The sequence below is a fragment of the Bactrocera neohumeralis genome, chromosome 4 (genome assembly GCF_024586455.1).
Source record: "Bactrocera neohumeralis isolate Rockhampton chromosome 4, APGP_CSIRO_Bneo_wtdbg2-racon-allhic-juicebox.fasta_v2, whole genome shotgun sequence".
In the NCBI taxonomy this organism is placed as follows: Eukaryota; Metazoa; Arthropoda; class Insecta; order Diptera; family Tephritidae; genus Bactrocera; species Bactrocera neohumeralis.
The window spans coordinates 76,513,067-76,532,204 of NC_065921.1; the positions used below are offsets into that span (position 1 = coordinate 76,513,067).

The 19,138-nt window shown below is 38.1% G+C and overlaps 3 protein-coding genes and 1 non-coding gene across 6 annotated transcripts in view; 2 read left to right on the plus strand and 2 right to left on the minus strand.

The window, feature by feature from the left end:
• LOC126755980 (general transcriptional corepressor trfA) overlaps nucleotides 1–13,070 on the minus strand; it is a 59,198-nt gene extending 46,128 nt beyond the window's left edge. Inside the window, exon 1 of the mRNA XM_050468729.1 lies at nucleotides 12,929–13,070. The gene's annotated coding sequence lies outside the window, so the exon portion shown is untranslated. The remainder of the gene's footprint in view (nucleotides 1–12,928) is intronic.
• An 809-nt stretch (nucleotides 13,071–13,879) lies between these two features.
• Nucleotides 13,880–15,687, plus strand: LOC126755991 (NADH dehydrogenase [ubiquinone] 1 alpha subcomplex subunit 6). Its single transcript, XM_050468759.1, has 3 exons — nucleotides 13,880–14,100; nucleotides 14,272–14,387; nucleotides 15,448–15,687. Exons 1-3 carry the CDS (start codon nucleotides 13,971–13,973, stop codon nucleotides 15,574–15,576), a joined length of 375 nt encoding a protein of 124 aa, XP_050324716.1. The 5' UTR covers nucleotides 13,880–13,970; the 3' UTR covers nucleotides 15,577–15,687.
• On the plus strand, nucleotides 15,241–15,322 carry Trnas-uga (transfer RNA serine (anticodon UGA)). Its single transcript has one exon. It is a non-coding gene; the product is annotated as a tRNA-Ser (tRNA).
• Nucleotides 15,688–15,866: 179 nt separating the features above from the next.
• On the minus strand, nucleotides 15,867–18,551 carry LOC126755979 (F-box/LRR-repeat protein 7). Of its 3 annotated transcripts, none has more exons than XM_050468727.1 (7): nucleotides 18,475–18,551; nucleotides 18,143–18,315; nucleotides 17,896–18,038; nucleotides 17,197–17,828; nucleotides 16,408–17,120; nucleotides 16,076–16,340; nucleotides 15,867–16,006 (listed from the first exon to the last, which is right to left on the minus strand). In XM_050468727.1, the coding sequence occupies exons 2-7, from the start codon at nucleotides 18,284–18,286 to the stop codon at nucleotides 15,984–15,986; spliced, it is 1,920 nt and encodes a 639-aa protein (XP_050324684.1). In that variant the 5' UTR covers nucleotides 18,287–18,315; nucleotides 18,475–18,551; the 3' UTR covers nucleotides 15,867–15,983. The 3 variants fall into 3 exon arrangements, with proteins under 3 accessions (XP_050324684.1, XP_050324683.1, XP_050324682.1); XM_050468726.1 differs by having other exon boundaries at nucleotides 18,418–18,538; XM_050468725.1 differs by lacking the exon at nucleotides 18,475–18,551 and having other exon boundaries at nucleotides 18,143–18,383.
• Between the last annotated feature and the right edge of the window lie 587 nt (nucleotides 18,552–19,138).

Here is a 19,138-nt window from a genome sequence, read left to right on the forward strand (position 1 = left end):
GCTAACTGGCATTGACAACGGCTCTGGAGCGATATGTCGCTGAACGATAACAATACCAAGAGCGCATTAGAGCGCTATACATACATACAAACATGCAAGTATATATATACATACATACATACAATTATACATACACATACATATAGATATATGAACACGTAATATCTATATGGTTGTGCGCTTATGGCTTTTACTTTTTTATTACATTTATGCACGTCAAGAAAAGGCCAAGTTGCGCTGCAATAAACCGCAATACGCACACTTACCACTCGCATAAATATTCGATACAATGTCTTAGTTGACGTTAAACAGTAGTAAATAAGTAATAGGTTGACTGCCGGTGTTCCTAACAATGCCGACAGCGCCGAAGTGCAAAGTCTTTTTAATACAACCGCACCCAAATCTCAAACAATTGATGATATTGAGCACTTAAATGTTCCGACTTGACGTTCCGACTAGGTTAGGTGGTGAGTTGTTAAATTTTTAATGGCCCCAACACATACATAGATTTAGCTGAAGCTAAATGTTGAACTAGATTGATATTAATTTATAGACATATGCCAAAATTTACTTAACAGTATTGAGCTGAGACCCCGTAAGAAACTCGCAGCTAGACTGCATTCCTTAATGCCAGCCCTTGATTTTGCTAGACCTAGCATCAAGAGATGCAGTAACCTCGTATATCATATCGGTTAGTAATGTGTTGCGAAGCAGGGCAGCAGTGGAAAGCAACTTCTTATTTATTGGGTGTAAGGCCACAAAGGCATGGAGAATCTGGACAGAAGCATGGTAAAGAAAAACTGCTAAAGTCGTGTGCAAAACAGTAGACCGGAAGTACATAAAATTCCTATTGGCACTCGATGGAAGGGACTGTAGGAACATGATCGGAATACTAACTGGTCACCGTGTGGTGGCGACACACGACCGCAGAATGGGCTAACAGATCGAGCAGACTACAGAAAGTGTCTAGAGCAAGACACCAGGGAAACAATGGAGCATCTCTTGTGCACTTGTCCCGCACTAGCAAAACTACGCTGTAAACATCTGGGGACCCCACGGTATGATACACTGGATGAGATATCGGTAGTGAGGGTCTGTTAAAATTCACATTAAGCGCAGGCATCCTAAAGGATGACGACCCCTTATGGACCTAGTAACTGAAATCTGGTATTGCAAAGAACCAAAACTGGTCTATGCTTGTCTCATTGGCCTACCAGATTAACCTAACTTAAGCTATTGAACTGAGATCTCGTAAGAAACTCGCAGCTAATCTGCATCCCTTGATGCTAATCCTGTAATTTCGTAGAAAAGAACAGTTACTTACTAATATTGGACGGAGAAAGTCGGAGCTAGTCTGCATCCCTTCATACGAGTTCTTTCGTAAAAAATAAAATACATTCCCATAGCTTCCACGTCTACTTATACTATTTCATACACCAACCCTTAATCAAAATTCAGCTGAGGCGATTAATTTCTACCCCAGCCAAAGGTTAGATACTTTCGGGGGATATGTGGGGTGTGTCGGAGTCGCTGGAGAACAGGTGAAGTTTTTTTTTCCGAAAGGATCAAAGCTCAAGTCTTTAGTCGGAAGCTGTCAATGAGCTCCTATTTCAATTTGCCAGATCCCTATAGTGTCTTTCAAGCGGAAATGACAGCCACAAAGGTAGCAGCAGATGTACTTCTCCGAAAGGACGAAAAGTTCAACCATTCAAATTCCATTAAGCTGTGAACGAGCCAGTGTTTCTCTGTCTTCGTGCACTCGGACCCTATATCTATGCGTTTCGAGCGATCTCAGCAAACGTTGGACAGTTACCAGCACTTGTGGAGTTCCGAAAGCTTTTTGGCCTAGAATACATCGTAAAAAGTCCAACAAACCGCTAGCTCTTAGCAAGGTTTAAAATGATTGGTGTCCTAACTGGACATTGTCACAGGCGTTGAGAAGCAAGCAGAAGGTGGAAACATCGAAACACTTTCTCTGCCTTTGTCCAGCTTTCTCCACACTAAAATTAAAACATCTCGGTTGCCATACTTTTCACGGAGATGATATTAGCCGCCTCAATAAATTTGTATCAGGCTATAGGCATTCTTTTGATATGCGACGCACTTTTGCAAGCTAAGGAGTTATGGGCATTATAACGGACAGGTGTCTTTAACTGCCCAAGTCGAATTATTCGTGGCCACACCAAAAATCAGCTTACCTAACCTACCTGTTTGGCAAAGGGCATGAGATCCCGGCTCTTTCAATCAAAGATTCAAGAACAACGTGACTTTTCTTTTCAAACCTTTTGCTTTGTAGTTGCCTGTCAATCCTCTCATGGTACCCATACTACTTCTGGGTACTAGGTACTCCTTAACTTATCTCTAGTGTTTGAACGGTGAGCTAACTTTGCTATAGGAGAACAGAGGACGTGAGTCTCACTAGAGCTCCTCCGTTTAACTACTTAAATCGCATTATGCGTTTTTCTTTTTAGAGATTTGACATTGTTTATCAAGTGACAGTACCGAACATATTACGAGAACCAATATATCTTAAAATTCAACACTATCTATATAGACTATAAGATCGTCCGATTAGTTCTTAAATTTCCATCGACGCCAAACTCATAAGTATTATCGATTTATGGCCGAATTATCTTTCAGGATGTCGATAGTCGTAATAAATCGAGTATACATACCCTACTCTATCACCTTCTGCGAATTTATTGATGTAGCATTCTCATCATATTTCTTTATAAAAATTCCATATATATTTTTTACATTTTATTTCGAATTCTTCATTCGACAATTTGCACATTGGTGCTAATATCTTTATCGCAATATGTTTCTTAAAATTTCGCTGTTGTTGTTTTTATGACAATATAACATACGTGTTTGGAGACTAATATTTTATATTTCGTTGTTGTATTATTTTTTTATTGGAGCAAAGCAAAACAGTTACTGAGAATTTGTAGAAAACAGCTACCCCTCATAGACCCGCAGGCTGCTCTCGCTGCCAACTGTCATACTTATGTTCTAACTGTCATTTTGGCTTTAGCAATGACAGTAAGCATTGGCGGCGGGAATGATGTGACAAATTCTTTTAAAATTCACATGCTTGCAAGTATATAGTATATCTATTTCTGTGTATATCTGTATGTATTTTGGCTGGCACTTGCTCGCTAGAGTATTGCTAAATACATAAAAATATAAATTGTGAGGAATGTCAACCACCGCGCGGAAGAATGAAAATGTAGACAGTTAATCGAAGTTATGATGGCAGACATTTATCACCTCAATATTTTTCCAAGAATTATTGCTAAAATTGTCTTCTGTAAAGCTTGTAAAGCCGCCCTGTAGTAAAAAAGCGAAATTCCGGCAAAGCATTGGAACTAGTGCAAAACGGTTACAAAATAAATCAGTTGACACACACATTTTCGTCAACGGCAACTTTGTATAAAATTTGGCATAGCACATAGCACCAGTTAAGAACGGGTTCTGATTGATGAGATTACCTCTCTTATTGTTATTGTAGCGACAAAAACATTTCTCCAATAATTGAGAAATGCTGCTGAGCTGACAGTGCTTTGGCGGATATAAATACGGCTTCGATCCGCTTTCTTAAACCCAACTGCCATGGCAATGAAGAGCTCAACCTTAACAGCAGCCACATCTGTATCCCAAAAACATCACAGAGGTCCGGTAGCCTAAAGCTAAGATCGACGGAGGACTCCTTACAAAAAACTGCACTTCCAACCTTCTCTCTTAGCGTCGACGCAACCATGAAAAAGCATACTGCGCCTCTTTTCCACAGTTCCTTCGTCGGTTTGATAGCAGGGAAAAGGCCACCACGAGTAACCTTTGGGAGGTAGTGATTCATGCTTTCAGGAACGAAGTTAAAGAAGAAGAGAATTCAAGCATATCCAGTTTCCTGAGTCTTTGTTCTCACTTCACAGCGGTGCCCCTGTCGATTATGTACACGGTGGTTTCGAGCGCCCTCTCCCAGACGAATACAGAACATTATTGACTTGAATACGTAGAGCCAAAAGACAAACTGTGGTAAGAGTCCCCGAGACTGGTTGTTATTTTCATTGAGTGCGTTTTTTTAAGTGGCGGATTCCAAACATAACGCACAACCCTGCGGAGGAGATGTTTCGCCTTCTCACTTTAGCTCGCCTTCAAACGGATATTCTTTGGCTACCCAGAGGATACTTGGTCTAGGACCGGAAGTCGTGAGCTGCTTGAGTCATATGTGAAATAATCGTTTCTGGCCACTCCCAAGTGAATAGCAATCAGAGAATTTTCCTTACTTGCGTGAACATCTACATATTACTCCATCCGCCACCCTCTCAATCGCCGGGAGAAGCAGAGGAATTGGAAGACCTCTACTCCGTTGGAAATACCAGGTGGAGAAGAACCTGGCTTCGCTTGGAATCTCCAATTTTTGCCACGTAGCGAAAAGAAGCAACGACTGGCGCGCTGTTGTTAACTCGACTATAACCGCGTAAGCGGTGTCTACGACAGTAAAGAAGAAGAAGAGGTAAGAGTCCCCACCTCTACAGCAATATAAAGCAAGTTGTACTTTCCTTACTGTCTCCTCAACATTTGACCTCCACGAATTCATTCTATCAAGGATAAGCCTAAGGTATTTCACCTTTTCAACAGGTTAATGGCGTGCGCCTCCGAATGAGGGCTGAGGCACGTTTAGGATTCTATATCTCCTGATAAATTAAACCACTGCATCGCAGCAGCCCCGTTCTTCGAGCTCCTTTAGTAGAGTATTTACCACCAGCATCCAAAGTAGTGGGGAAACACCGCTTTTAACCCTTCAAAATAACTTTGCACTGCCCCACTCCGTTAAGATCATTCGGTCGCAAAGAAGACTATATATTTGAGACGATTGAGGTTCGATTCCACCTCAAACGTAACGAATGCCTTAACCTTTGTTGAAGGCCCACTCGATTTGGAGAAAGGTGTCTATCACAAACTCTTTGTGGATAAAGACTCGGCAGCGTACAGAGCAGTGTTGTTCAATCTGCCTTTGTCGTAGGTATGCTGGACCCTAACGTACAAGTTCTTGACCCTCTCCAACGCTTTCAACAGAAACTAGTATAGGCTAATGGACCTGAAGTCCTTAGCAACGAAGTGATAGCTCTTTCTGGTCCTCCTATTAATTTCCTGCTTGATCAGTGAACATGCAGAGAATTTGTAAGATTGTTAGTCTAATGAAGAAATTCTAATGAATTTAACGGAAATATTAAAAATAGCAAAAAATAGTAAGACTTTGCTCAGCATTTTAAAATTCTTAATTTATTTTTCAAAATCTACTTCAGAAAGACAATACGCTTGTCTACTTGTCTAGAGACTAATGAATCGTTTGATGTGACATTTGGCATAGATGTCACTGACAATCATACTAACCTAGAAACAAAATATTTCGACGAATGGGTTTTCAAGTCTTACCATATTTTGCCCACATATATGAACTCATAAAATATAGTTTCTTCATAAGCAAAAAAAATATGAAAAATAGTATAAGTTGAACTAAAATACGAATAAACAATATTCGAAAACAGTTACGAAAATAAATATACAATATACATATATACATATATATATATATATATAAAGAATGTCTGGAAATATATACCTATATGAATATGTAAGTGAGAATATTGTCGCTTTTATCGCTATCCACAGCACGGCTTTTGAATGCTAATAAAGTTAAAAATACGTACGAGAACGAGATAACAAAAACAAAACACAACAACAAGATATGAGCTTAAAATTATTGTACACAAAAAATAAATGAAGCCATTAAAAAATAAGCGTGTACTTGAACTTCAAATGCAGATAAAATACATATGTACATATTGTATGTATATGGGACAAAATGTGAACCGAGTTGCACTTGAACTACACGAAACAAGTCAAGTGCAATACGTCACAACACAAACAATAACACAATAAATAAGCATGTAAGGAAAGGCAAAGTTCGAGTGTAACTGAATATTAAATGCTTTCGCAGAGCTTTAAGTTTTTAAATTTGGAAGTTCGAAAATTGTAACCGGTTTTTTAATAGGGGCGCTACAAAAGTAGACCGATAGGGACAGGGACAAACGACGCCATATTTTTTTCCGCTTTGACATTTCTCTTCAAAAATGTTTGCCATTTCATCATGGAAAGATATACGATCCAACAACGAGTCGAAACTATTAAAATTTACTACCGAAATACAGCGTCAGTGACCTCAACTTTACGAGCGCTACGTACAATTTATGGTCGTCATAATCGTCCTGTCAGATAACAATTGAGCATCTTGTGGAAAAATTTGAATCCACAGGCACAGTACAAAATGTTACCGTGCCAGTGAGATAAAAAAGTACCCGTAAAGTCGAGAATATTGCTGCCGCAAGCGCTTCAATTGAGGAAGACCCAAATCAATTGAGCAAGACCTATCACACGTCGTTCTCAAGCGCTGGGCATTTCTCTAACGACATTGTGGAGAATTTTGCGAAAAGATCTTGGCCTACATCCTCACAAGATCAAATTGACGCAAAAACTGAAGCCGCTTGACCACCAGAATCGTCGTATGTTCGTGAATTGGGCTGAGCAGCAACTTGAAAATGATCCGGATTTTCATCGAAAAATCATCTTCAGTCAATACGCAAAATATGCGCTATTGGTCAGGCAGCAATCCACATATACTCCATGAGTCACAATTGCATCCCTAAAAAATTACGGTTTGATGCGGTTTATGGCCCGACGGCGTCATTGGCCGTACTTCTTCCGTGATGATCAACACCGGCACGTTACTGTGAATGGAATCGCTACCGCTCAATGATAACCGTAAACTTTTGGCTCGAATTGGATGATATGAACTTGGACAATATGTGCTTCCAACAGGACGGTGCTACAAGCCACACAGCGAATGCCGCAATCGATTTATTGAAAATCAAGTTTGGTGAACGTGTTATCTCACGAAATGGCCCCTCGGTCGTGCGAATTGACGCCGTTAGACTATTTCTTCTTGATGAATTTCTTACGAATGTCGAACGTGAAATTGCAGCTGTATCGGCCGAATTATGCTTGAAAACCGTTGAAAATTGGGTTCAGCGTCTGGACTTCTGCAAGCGTGCCTATGGTGGACATGCAAAAGAAATCGAGTTCCATACACAATGGCATCGAATGTATTTTTACAGGAGTAAACAATTTCATTGATACTCCATGACAGAGTGGTCGTTCTGGCGTAGTTCGAGCCAATTCTACCATAAAAACTGTTCACGAACACAGGCGGAAAAATCAATGCCGACGGTCAACTGACAGCTGCTGTAATGGATTGGTGAGAAGGCCTTCCTGCTTTTCGGTTCTTTATAAAAGGAGTTAAAACTTCGAAAAGTCTACCAAAAAGATGGTTTGGAAGTCGTGGCAAAGCAGTTAAAGAATGTTCTTTTCAAAGAAGAGCATTGCATCTTCCAGCAAGAACGTGCTGCAGCACACAGAGCTAAAACCAAACAGAATTTCGTAAACTGGGTATATGCGAGGCCGCGAGACGCACTGAAATTCTCCACTACTTTCATGGCACTCCTTGCAATCTAGATCACTGCATTGGGGAATCTTCTACTGGTGGCACCTGCTCTGCTCGCTGATGTGCGATGGGTTTGTGCGAGTGTCGAAGCCGTTGAAGAATGGATCGAAGTTCAGAGAGAGGGTGGGAAGGAAAGTCTTCTGTCAACTCTAGTTTGAGGCTATCAGAGGAAGGGGAGACTTCTTTGGGAAGTTCTCTAAAACTCAGGTTACCAGACCACAGTAGCATTGAATGTACTGCTTCGAAATACAGCTTCCTTCAGAAAGGTGTGCCTTGATCTGATAGCCAAGCAGCTTTGAGCTGGCTGACTTTGCGCTCAAAACTAGTCAGGAGTAAATGATCTCATTAGCAATAGCTTCAAGCTTTTTCCATAGGAGACTTCTATGGGTGCCCGGTCACAGCGAAATCACCGAAAACTCCAAAGGCGATGAGTTTGCAAAGGAGGACACTTTTACCCAAATTTGAAGTTTTAAGCGAAACTTTTTACAGAGATTCCGCATTTTTTGTAGTCTTGCATAATACGAACCGAGTTTATTCTTTCCACTCAAAATAATGGTATTATTCACCATAGGAGGCACTCACATAACACCATGTGTGTGATTACGTACCAATATGTCATGCAGAGCTCTGCTAAAAGTATATATGTATACATATGTCTTGTCATATTTTTCAGCGCCTTTAAATTAGACAAAAATTTGCGCGAAGGTTCATGAAGAAAGGTCAGTTTATTTCCTTTCAAATTACTCATATACAAAATATACATGTGTACCAATATAGGCCTATCAAATAGACGTGTATATACACACACATACATATGTATATGTGCATCTAAACACAACTTAGCACACACTAATTTGATTGGAACTAATTTGATTTGAATGCCAATTGGCTTTGGATCCATACTGACGATTTTTCCAGTAATTGCTCAGGTCAATGTGTACAAACAACAATGTGCCTAATATAATGATAAATAACTCGGAACTAAAGATAAGTTAAAACAAGTAAGGAAGGGCTAAGTTTGGGTGTCACCGAACATTTTATACTCTCGCATGATAAAGTGATAATCGAGATTTCATTATCCGTCATTTACATATTTTTCGAATACCATATTTGTGCAAAGTTTTATTCCGCTATCATCATTGGTTCCTAATGTATATACTCGTATTATACAGAAAAGGCATCAGATGAACCGATTGTGAACCGATTTCACCTATATTTCATACATGTCATCAGGGTGTTAAGAAAATATTATATACCGAATTTCATTGAAATCGGTCTAGTAGTTCCTGAGATATGGTTTTTGGTCCATAAGTGGGCGAGGCCACGCCCATTTTCAATTTTTAAAAAAAGCCTGGGTGCAGCTTCCTTCTGCAATTTCTTCCGTAAAATTTAGTGTTTCTGACGTTTTTTGTTAGTCGGTTAACGCACTTTTAGTGATTTTCAACATAACCTTTGTATGGGAGGTGGGTGTGGTTATTATCCGATTTCTTCCCTTTTTGAACTGTATATGGAAATGTCTGAAGAAAACGACTCTGTAGAGTTTGGTTGACATAGCTATAGTAGTTTCCGAGATATGTACAAAAAACTTAGTAGAGGGCGGGGCCACGCCCACTTTTCCAAAAAAACTGCGTCCAAATATGCCCCTCCCTAATGCGATCCTTTGTGCCAAATTTCACTTTAATATATTTATTTATGGCTTAGTTATGACACTTTATAGGTTTTCGGTTTCCGCCATTTTGTGGGCGTGGCAGTGGGCCGATTTTGCCCATCTTCGAACTTAACCTTCTTATGGAGCCAAGGAATACGTGTACCAAGTTTCATCATGATATCTCAATTTTTACTCAAGTTACAGCTTGCACGGACGGACAGACAGACATCCGGATTGCGACTCTACTCGTCACCCTGATCACTTTGGTATACATAACCCTATATCTGACTCTTTTAGTTTTAGGACTTACAAACAACCGATATGCGAACAAAACTATAATACTCTCCTTAAAAACATTGTTGCGAGAGTATAAAAATAGTAATTACGAGGGTGGTTGAATAATTATTTAGTCTTGCAAAGAAAAACGATGCACTTGAGCCAGCAGCTCTCCAACTTCTTTAACCCGAAAAAAAGTTTTCTGGAAACCTTTAAGGTAGACTTCCGTGGCGGCGTTCGCTTCTTCCCTCAAAATTTCTGCACAATAAGTGACATTTTCAAAGAAGTTGTCTTTCAAAAAGAAGTCGTATAGAACCAAGTCTGCAGAATACCGTGAATGGCACAGTAGTTCGTAGCTTAGCTCGACCTACTTGCTCAAGACGAAGTCGAACATGTGAGCCGATGCACTGCCATAGTGGAAGCAGACTTTTTCGTCGCCCAATGAAACAATGTTTTCTGTGATTCGGCGTCGAACTGGCCTTGCCATACATTTATCCTCTTAGTTGATGCACATCACATCTTCTAAAACCCAAAAAAAAAACAGCGGTCATTCCCATTTCCAGCCATTAGAACAAACCTCGTCTACTTCGGAGCAGATTGGCCGCCGAAGTCCATTGCTTCAACAGTTCCTTGTTTTTCGGTATTTACTAGTGGATTCTTGGACAACGAAAAAGCTCCTTAGGTTCGCACTTACACGGCGTCCCACACTAACTGTGAAGTGGTCTCACTGTTGCGCTTGGTTTTCGGAACAAGAAAACGCTACACAACTTCCTCACGCCCATCGTTTAATACATACATTATACTTGTGTAATCTTCACAGCTTTGCAGTTTTTTGAGATATCTACTGATAATCGGTTAATACGAGATAGTAGACTTCTGTTCCATTAACCTACTGGCAACCGTTTTTAGAGCACTTGTCAGCAGCTCATCGAAAACCGACGTACATCCGCCTTGTAAATCGTTAAACACCCTTTTGGTAGTATCCGTGGAAGCAGAAGAAAAAGTACCCGGTTTCTAAGCTCATTCGAGGTAATATCTTGCAGAAATGGCTTTCAGGGTAATGTCACAAGCGCCTCCGTCCCTTTAAAACTATGGCAAGTCTTCGAGTATGTTCGACGCTTCGTCGCCATTAGATTGGCGGTACAGGCTCAGTGAATATAAAACCTGACTAATTCTATGGCCAGGCTCTGAACACAATTGCCCATAAAGTTTCGTGTCAACACTCCCAGCAATACATAGATACAACTTTGCTATCGAACGAATATAGCGGCTTGAAGCAGAAATCATTACACGCGAATAATGAAAGTAACAGACTAGTGCAAAACCAAGAAGTACAAACTGCCGACGAATTGAAAGTATTCAAAAGGCAAAGGATTTTGCGAGAGAGCAATACAAACTGAAGAAACACTTCTGCCTGAATCAGTAGAAACCTCTATGGCTGAATCAGTAGATGTAAGCATGTAAACAGACAATAGGATCCCGTCCACCGACCGGAGCGCACGAAATGGACACAACTCGCCAGGGCAGGAGTTCATTCTGAAGATGAAAGTAGAAGAGGATAAGGCGCTCTTAAAACGCCGCGCTACATTCAAAAAGATGAATTTCGAAATTTTTAATAGAAAAATATAAGTACCGAGATAAAAATCAAATATCTAAGTAAGGCAGAAAACATTCCTGAAGTAATTACGAGAAATGATGCCAGTTGACAGTACTTGGCCGCCTAAAAATCCGGGTCAATTCCGATTACTTAGACCCAACTGTCGGGGGAACGATACGAGCTCTTCGACATTATCGTTTGCCCGCACCGAAACTGGATAAAAGCAGAAAGGTGTACAAGACCCACAGACATAACGAAGCTGCTCATTTGTTAAAATCATCGATATTGGAGTATTATAGTATAGGTTAGGTTAATCTGGTAGGCCAATGAGCCACGCATAGACCAGTTTTGGTTCTTTGCAATATCAGTTGGAGTTGAGTTATTAGGTCCATGAGGAGTTGTCATTCTTTATGATGCCTGTGCTTGAAGCAAATTTCCACTCCAAAGTTCCTCCTCCAGTATATTATACCGTGGGACCACAGATATTTACAGTGTAGTCTTACCAATGCGGGACTAGTGCACAAGAAATATCCTATACAAGTAGTTTCCTTGGCGCTTTGCTCTAGATATACTTGTATAGTATAAAGCAGCCATACAAACTGAACGATCAACCTCAAGTTCTTATATGGAAACATTTTCATTTGTGAAGGGGATTATGGCATTGTTGCAACCGAAGTTAACGTTTTTTCTTGTTATGCTTATAAACAATCTACAACAAAGTAAATATATAAAATTACATAATTTACTATCTGAAGTGTCAACAAAAACACTTTAGCCATTTACCGTTGTTCTCTTCAACGTGAGCGGTCTCATACAAATGCATGCTTATGTATGTACGTATATTCCAGCCAATGAAAGCGAAATTCTTTCACTACTTAATATTACAAACAGGTACATGTACATATGTATGTAGGTACAGTGTGTTTGATTGCTAAAAGCATAACAAGCTGAGCGTCTGTTCAACGCCAAGTTAGTCACATCGTCATTGGAACTTACGTCTACCTGTTTACGAGCTTAAGTATATTTATAAGTATGTAATATGCACCCATACACATGTAAATATGTCTAAATGTATGTATGCCTTCCGCACCTCCGGTCATCCGGTACATCAAAGACACCATAACAAACTTTCTTCGTAAAAAATTATAAAAGAAATGTGAATGCGCTTTTCCCTTCCTTTTGGACTGTCTCGCTTTGGTATCTATGCATGTGCGTATGTACATATGCATGTATTTTTATTTCAGCGTAACATATTATATTTGTTGTTGTAACGTGCTTTTTCTTTTGTATTTCAATTAAATAAAACAATATTGTAAAATAAATTTCCCATTTGACATTCCGATACTGACTTTCCGATGCTCTCTACTTAATTTGCATAATAAATTCAATTTTTTTCAATTCTTATAACGATTCAAAGCGTTAGCTGGTCTGCTGTTATGTGTGTGTTTGCATACAAGCTTTGCTTGGCGCTTAGAAAAATGCGGCGGAGATGTTGCATGCTTACAATATATCATACATATAAACACATATGAGCAGTGACTTGGCGCTAGCGTTGGCGTTACTAGCGCTGGAATACACGATTAACTTAAAGCACATACATACATATTTTAAATTATTTAGCAACTAGAAACTGTTATATACATATTTACATGTACATATATACATATATGTTTCTATATTTATTTTATTTTTGCCTCGCCAAAGCTTTCTTCTATTTATACCGAACCGTATTTGTTTATTTATTTCGATTTGTTGCACTTCACACGCGCTATACCAAACAAAAAGCAGTATGAAAAGAAAATAAGCTTAACAATTACTATAATAATCGCGCAAGCAAAACTACCTGCTTTCTTTGAGTTGTGGCTCGTTACATACATACATAAACGTATGTGTGTAATACTTTACATGCGTTTAACTTTTAGCGTAATTAGCGTTTGCGCAGCCGCGTCCGTTCCGTTTAAACCGATCACTTCAACGTTACAAATTGAACTCCAGCCCGGTGTACACGCGCCAAAGCCAACTAGTCAGTCAAGCCGGTCAGGGTACGCAAAAAGCCCGCATGCACGGCAAGCAACCAACAGCACAACAAGCTTGTCCCACTGGGCGAACGCGCAAACATACAAACACGAGCCGGCACAATGCATAAAGCACCCACAAAATATGTTAAGTTTGCGAAAGACGAGCAATTGACAGAAAAAACAAGTTGGGAAAGAAAGCGTATAAGCAGCGCTTGTGTTATATATGAGCTTTTACTTTGTGTTTAATACTTGAAGGAAATTCTCCTGTGTTAAAGGGTTTTTAATTTTTTCTAGCATTTTTTTCTTATTTTTTATCAAAATTCCGTACCGTGCGTTTTAACCATAATTCACATTTTCTATTTCATTTATTCACTATTTCTTTTTATAGTTGCTGATTTCAAACACGTAAATTTTTTTACCGAATTTTCCACAAATTCAAACAATTTTCTTATACAAATTCAAAACAAAACATTCAACTTCCTTAGTGATGCCAATATGTGTTTAACAAATCGATAACATGCGTGCGATATCAATGCGTTGTTACGATAAAAGCTTACGTTAACTTTATTTAACTTAAAGCTTTCTATATTTTTTATTTATTGCTACTTTTTAAACACACTTAATTATGTTATAAACATAAAAAATATACCCTTAATAATTTTACTGCTCTCAAAATAAATTTCAAAAGCATTAATCATTGAATATATTTACCAGCAGCTGGCAACGACCGCATGATCTATTACTCCTTTTGCACCCAGCTGTTTGTCAAATTCTGCTGTCAATTTCAACCTGCTATTTGTCTCTTCTTGCTTTAAATTGAACGAATTTTTTCTTGTGTTTTGTTGAAATTTACCAAAATCGAGAGAGATGGCCGGACGTGAAGCTGTAAGAAAAGCTGTGCAACAAGTGCGTCCCATCTTGTCGGTGGATCGTGAGGAGGCGCGCAAACGTGCACTCAATCTCTACAAAGCCTGGTATCGGCAAATTCCTTATATTGGTAAGAGCGTGAAAGTTGTCAAAATGTTTGTTATGTCATCGGCTGCTCCAAGCGTTCTGATGGCGTACGCTTATGGTCACAAACATCAACAAGCATTTGAAGAATTATGTGCTACAATTTAAGCATTACAAGAAAAAAATACAAATAAATATTTTTTTTTTCATATGACAGTCATGGACTATGACATCCCCAAATCGGTGGAAGAGTGCCGCACTAAACTGCGTGAAGAATTCGAAAGGCATCGTAATGTGACCGATGTGCGCGTCGTTGATATGCTGGTCATAAAGGTATGTAGCTTTAAAGTAGTAAACGATTGTGCAGTGCTACACATAAGGAGACTGTAGTTGGTACAAAATGGAAATTCATTACTACCCAAGCTTTTGTTTTGTCAAATCGAATTGATTCAAAACATCTAAATATTTTGTTGTTTTGTGTTAGCGATAGGTAAAATACCAATTGTTAGTGTCCGTCAGGGAGGATGGAGTCATCTGTAGAAGTTCACGCTGATCGCCATTACTTGAGAGTGGCCAGAAACGATCCTTTTACATATGGCTCAAGCAGCTCACGACTTCCGGTCTTTGACCAAGTATTCTCTGGGTAGCCTAAGAACATCCGTTTAAAGGCGAGAAGTGAGAGGGTGAAAAATACCCTCCACAGGGTTGTGCGCTGGACCTGGGGCCCGCTAGGTAGACAACTTCCCCAATGAAAAAATACAAACAGCCTTGGATGAGAGACGACCATGTCCAACGAACTAAGGATTGCGATTTTCGGCTATAACCGTGTAAGCGATTTTTACGCCAGTAAAGAAGTAGTGTCCGTTAGTCAGAAATTTCGTTCTGAAAATTTTCATACCTAATTTTCTCTCCAAGGAACTGCTCCTTTCTCGAAACCACCACTTCGTTGTTACTTTGTATTGGGTAGTAGGTAGTAGTTTCTCCATATACAAACCATCTTTTTAAATTTGAAGTGAGCCAATGGCAATTTTTCATATTGTCTTTTAATGCACAACGCCAATTAAACATAGTAAAGCTTTTATCTACTTTGGCAATACCAAAGCTTTTGTTGTTCTCCATTTTTACTGAGAGCGCGCTCTCTTTTCACTTAGTATGAGAATGTTATTTAGCCGCGAGTATTCATGTAGCTGCGGTGTCCGAGTGGTTAAGGAGATGGACTTGAAATCCATTGGGTTCTACCCGCACAGGTTCGAATCCTGTCCGCAGCGTTGACATTTTTTTATTACTGATTTTTATTTAAACAAAAAATTTATTTAATTTGATTAAAACTAATTTAAATAATTGGTTTAACTAAATTATGAATTGTTTAACTAAATAATCTATATTTTTACAGGGTCAAATGGAGCTGAAAGAGACAGTAGAAATTTGGAAGCAAAAGGGGCACATAATGCGTTACTGGAAGGAAAGTCAAGATCCCAAACCCACTGACTTCTTGTCGAAATTCTTGCAAGGTGTGAATTAGAAAAATCCTTTAGTTAATCTATTATAATATATGATAAAATTTCGAAAACGTCAGATTTTGACAAAATTACTATTAGTAATTTAAAATAAATGCGAAATTGAACCAAAATAATTTTTTTTTTATAATTTTTGTATATATAGTTATATTTGAGTGCATAATTGACTTGCTAATTACGTTAAAATAAACTTTAATTTAGCGAGCAAGTTCTTGAGAACACGATATATGCGTCTTCACCAGCTATTAAACTATTTAGAATAATATAGAAAACTTATGCAAAATGATTTTCAACATTTTTACTTATTTCATAATTAGAAAAATTCAATTTTATTTCAAATAAACATAAAAACATAAAAATTGTACATTATTAAACATTAATAAATAATAGTGTTTGTTGTAGTGTAGTCCTTTCACCAAATTATATCATTGATATCTGTTAAGTGCATAAAAAGTACATATTCAAATATTGTTATTCAAAGTGTCGTTGCCAAAATGTACTAACCTTCACCAGGTGGATATACTCCAAATACATTGTAAACGAAATTGATGTCATCATCGTCCATATCCGAATCAGGAAAATGTAAATCGTCATCGTCATCATCATCATAATCATCATCATCGGTTAGATCGTCATCATCGTCAACCCAATGCTCTCCATCCCAGATATTATAAATGTCGACACCTTCTTCTAAACCTAAATCCTTATTTGAAGCGTGGAAGATAACTTTAACCAAAGACTGCGCCGCAGCTTCTTTGTATTCTTCACACTATAAGAAACAATCAAATATTAGAGTCAGCTGATGTAAATTAAGTGATGTAAATATTAATACTCACCTCAGCCACACCATAGTAATCCATAGATGTACCATAGACTATGAGCTGTAATGTTTTTTTGCGTTGTTCTGTAGCTTTTAATATGCGTATAGTTTCTAGCAGAAACTCCATGGTTATTTTTTTGCAAAATTGTATGTTCAACTGACGTAGTTGTTTGCAGCTTTTCACCAGCCGCAAAAGTGCGCGGTTTGTTATGTTACCACAGCCTTTGATTGTCAACTCTTCGAGTTGTTGCAATTTACAAAATGCGTCGAGTGCGTTATCGTTCACTGCCGGATTGTTGGCGACAAACAGTACTTTCAACTGTCTCAACTCCGATATTAGATCAATATGCTCGTCAGTAAGTGTATTTTTGGCAACAATTTTCAAAACCTCCAATTGATCAGCCTTGTGGGCGACAAGTTCAGCCAAGAGACGCTTCTGTGATGTACCGTAGAGAGAGTAATAAAGCAATTCTAGCTGTTTTAGTCGTGGCAATAATGCGACACGTTCATATGGAAACTCGGGGCAAGACATTTTTAAAATTTCCAATTCTTTGCAATGTTCTATCATAACGTCGAAAAGTGCGGGCGATAGCCGTTCACAACGGCGTATGTCCAGAGATTTTAAGTTTGGCAGTGATTCGCAAATATCGACCAAATGTGAAGTTTGTATATTACAACAACCGTATAAATTCAGTACCTTCAGTTGTGTCAGTTTGCTTATGAATTTACCTGCAAATCGTTTAGTTAAAAAATATTAAATATTATTTACAAACGTAAAACTTAATTGTAGTTATGTATATATTACCTGTCAATTCATAATTTTCCGGGAGTTCGAGAGTTTCTAAATGCTTTAAATGTGTCATGGTCTCTATGCAGACGTCACTTAAAGCACAATCACGTAGCGTCAAGGCTTGCAAATGTGGAAAACGACGCAATAGTTTTTTCAGGCAGTCTCCATGCATTTTACTATCATCCAGTTTAATAATTTTTAGCTTTGTACAAAATGTTCTGATAAATTCAACAATTCGCTTGCGATTTTTATACGGCACGCTGCCGTATATGCTTTCAATATTTTCACCAGCAAAACGAAAGAAATCACGCATTTCCCATAAAGTCATATTAAACATTTTACTCAGATCGAAGTTTTTGAATTCGCGTTTGCAATGCATTTGGAAAATGTCGTGGAAGCGCTGACATACACGTGCAAAACGTACTTGTTCTTTCAACTCCAACATACCGAAAATTATTTCTAAACAATCATCATTCAACGAAGTAAAATTGGTGCCATCTGTCGGTACTGATGTAATAGTGGGTTGAAACCAGCTATTGCGTACCTTAACACTACATGCTTTTTCTGCATTGGGCTGATTCCAGCTGTCACCAGCTTTCACACCGATACGCCAGCCTTGCAAACGATGACTATTTTTTCCCAGGGCGCTAAAAAAAGAGATAAGAGTAAATATAAAGCTACATTTAGAGAGATTTCATTATTATATTCATTTACCTGGCGGCATTTTCCGGGTCCGAAAAGTTCACAAACCCTACTTTGGGTGCTGCACGTCGAGATTTCTTTTTGTCCGGGACAAGTTTTACATCAATCACATTACCAAAAGTTGTAAAATAATCGCGTACATCGTTTTCTGTAAACTAAAGATATGAAATATTAATTAATAAATAATTCAACAGCAACGTATACTTATCTCCAACAGGAGTTAAAGCAAGTTAAATCTACACTAATTACTGCAACTTACATGTTTTGGTATGCTGTATACAAATATATTGTAAACCAGCACATTGTCTTCTGTATAAGCTTTATTATGTTTCATAGAGAAATTTTGATTGTCTGCATCTTCTGAGACCGCAAAATTTTCAGCTGTGAAGACTGCGGACATCATAAATGAAGCGTGCGAGTACTCGCGTAATGCTAAAACATCAAAAACGGACATTTTATATTAATAGTGTTAGCAGATAGACGTGCAAAAGTTGAATAAATTATTTCGAAACATTCACATCCTTAAATACTAACGGCAGTGGCAGTGGCAATGGCAGCAGCAACAGCAGCCCCTAAATTATCCTTCCTCACCTTTCAATTTCTTACTTTTTTTTCAAATATAATACAATCACGTAAAAATTTTTACCTAAATAAATGATAGTTCACAATAATAGCTTGTTTACTGGCATCAGCAGGGATTTACCCAATGTAATTAACGAGCAGTGCTGCCTCCTTTGTAAAAGCACAAATAAAGTTGGGTGGTTTTTTGAATATAATAAATATTTAAAATTCTAAAGAGAAAGATATCTCAAAAATATAAAAAATTTAAATATATATTGTTTAATTTAAAGAAATTTGTAAATTATTTTTGTTGTTGTCTTAAAAGTTTTTTCGAGTTCGACATGGAGATATTTTCAGGTAACCGTGATAAATGTACATATCTCAAATAAAGGATTATGTCAGGTAATAACCAGTTTTGAAAGGATTGCTCGAAGAGTACAATAATAAAGCTTAAGCATCGTTTATTTAAAATAAGATGTTACGTCAAGGTCATGCCGCCGTTTAAATTCTTGTCTTTTTATATTTTATTTAAATAAATCAAATAAATCAAAATTATATAATATGTCATTGTAATCACAAAAACAATATATAGACGCCCACAAATTTGGAAATATATTTTTTTTTGTCACAGATTTTATTATTGAGCAAGTCGATTTGAATGAAAAGTGAAAAAAAGAACTAGTTTTTAGTGGTT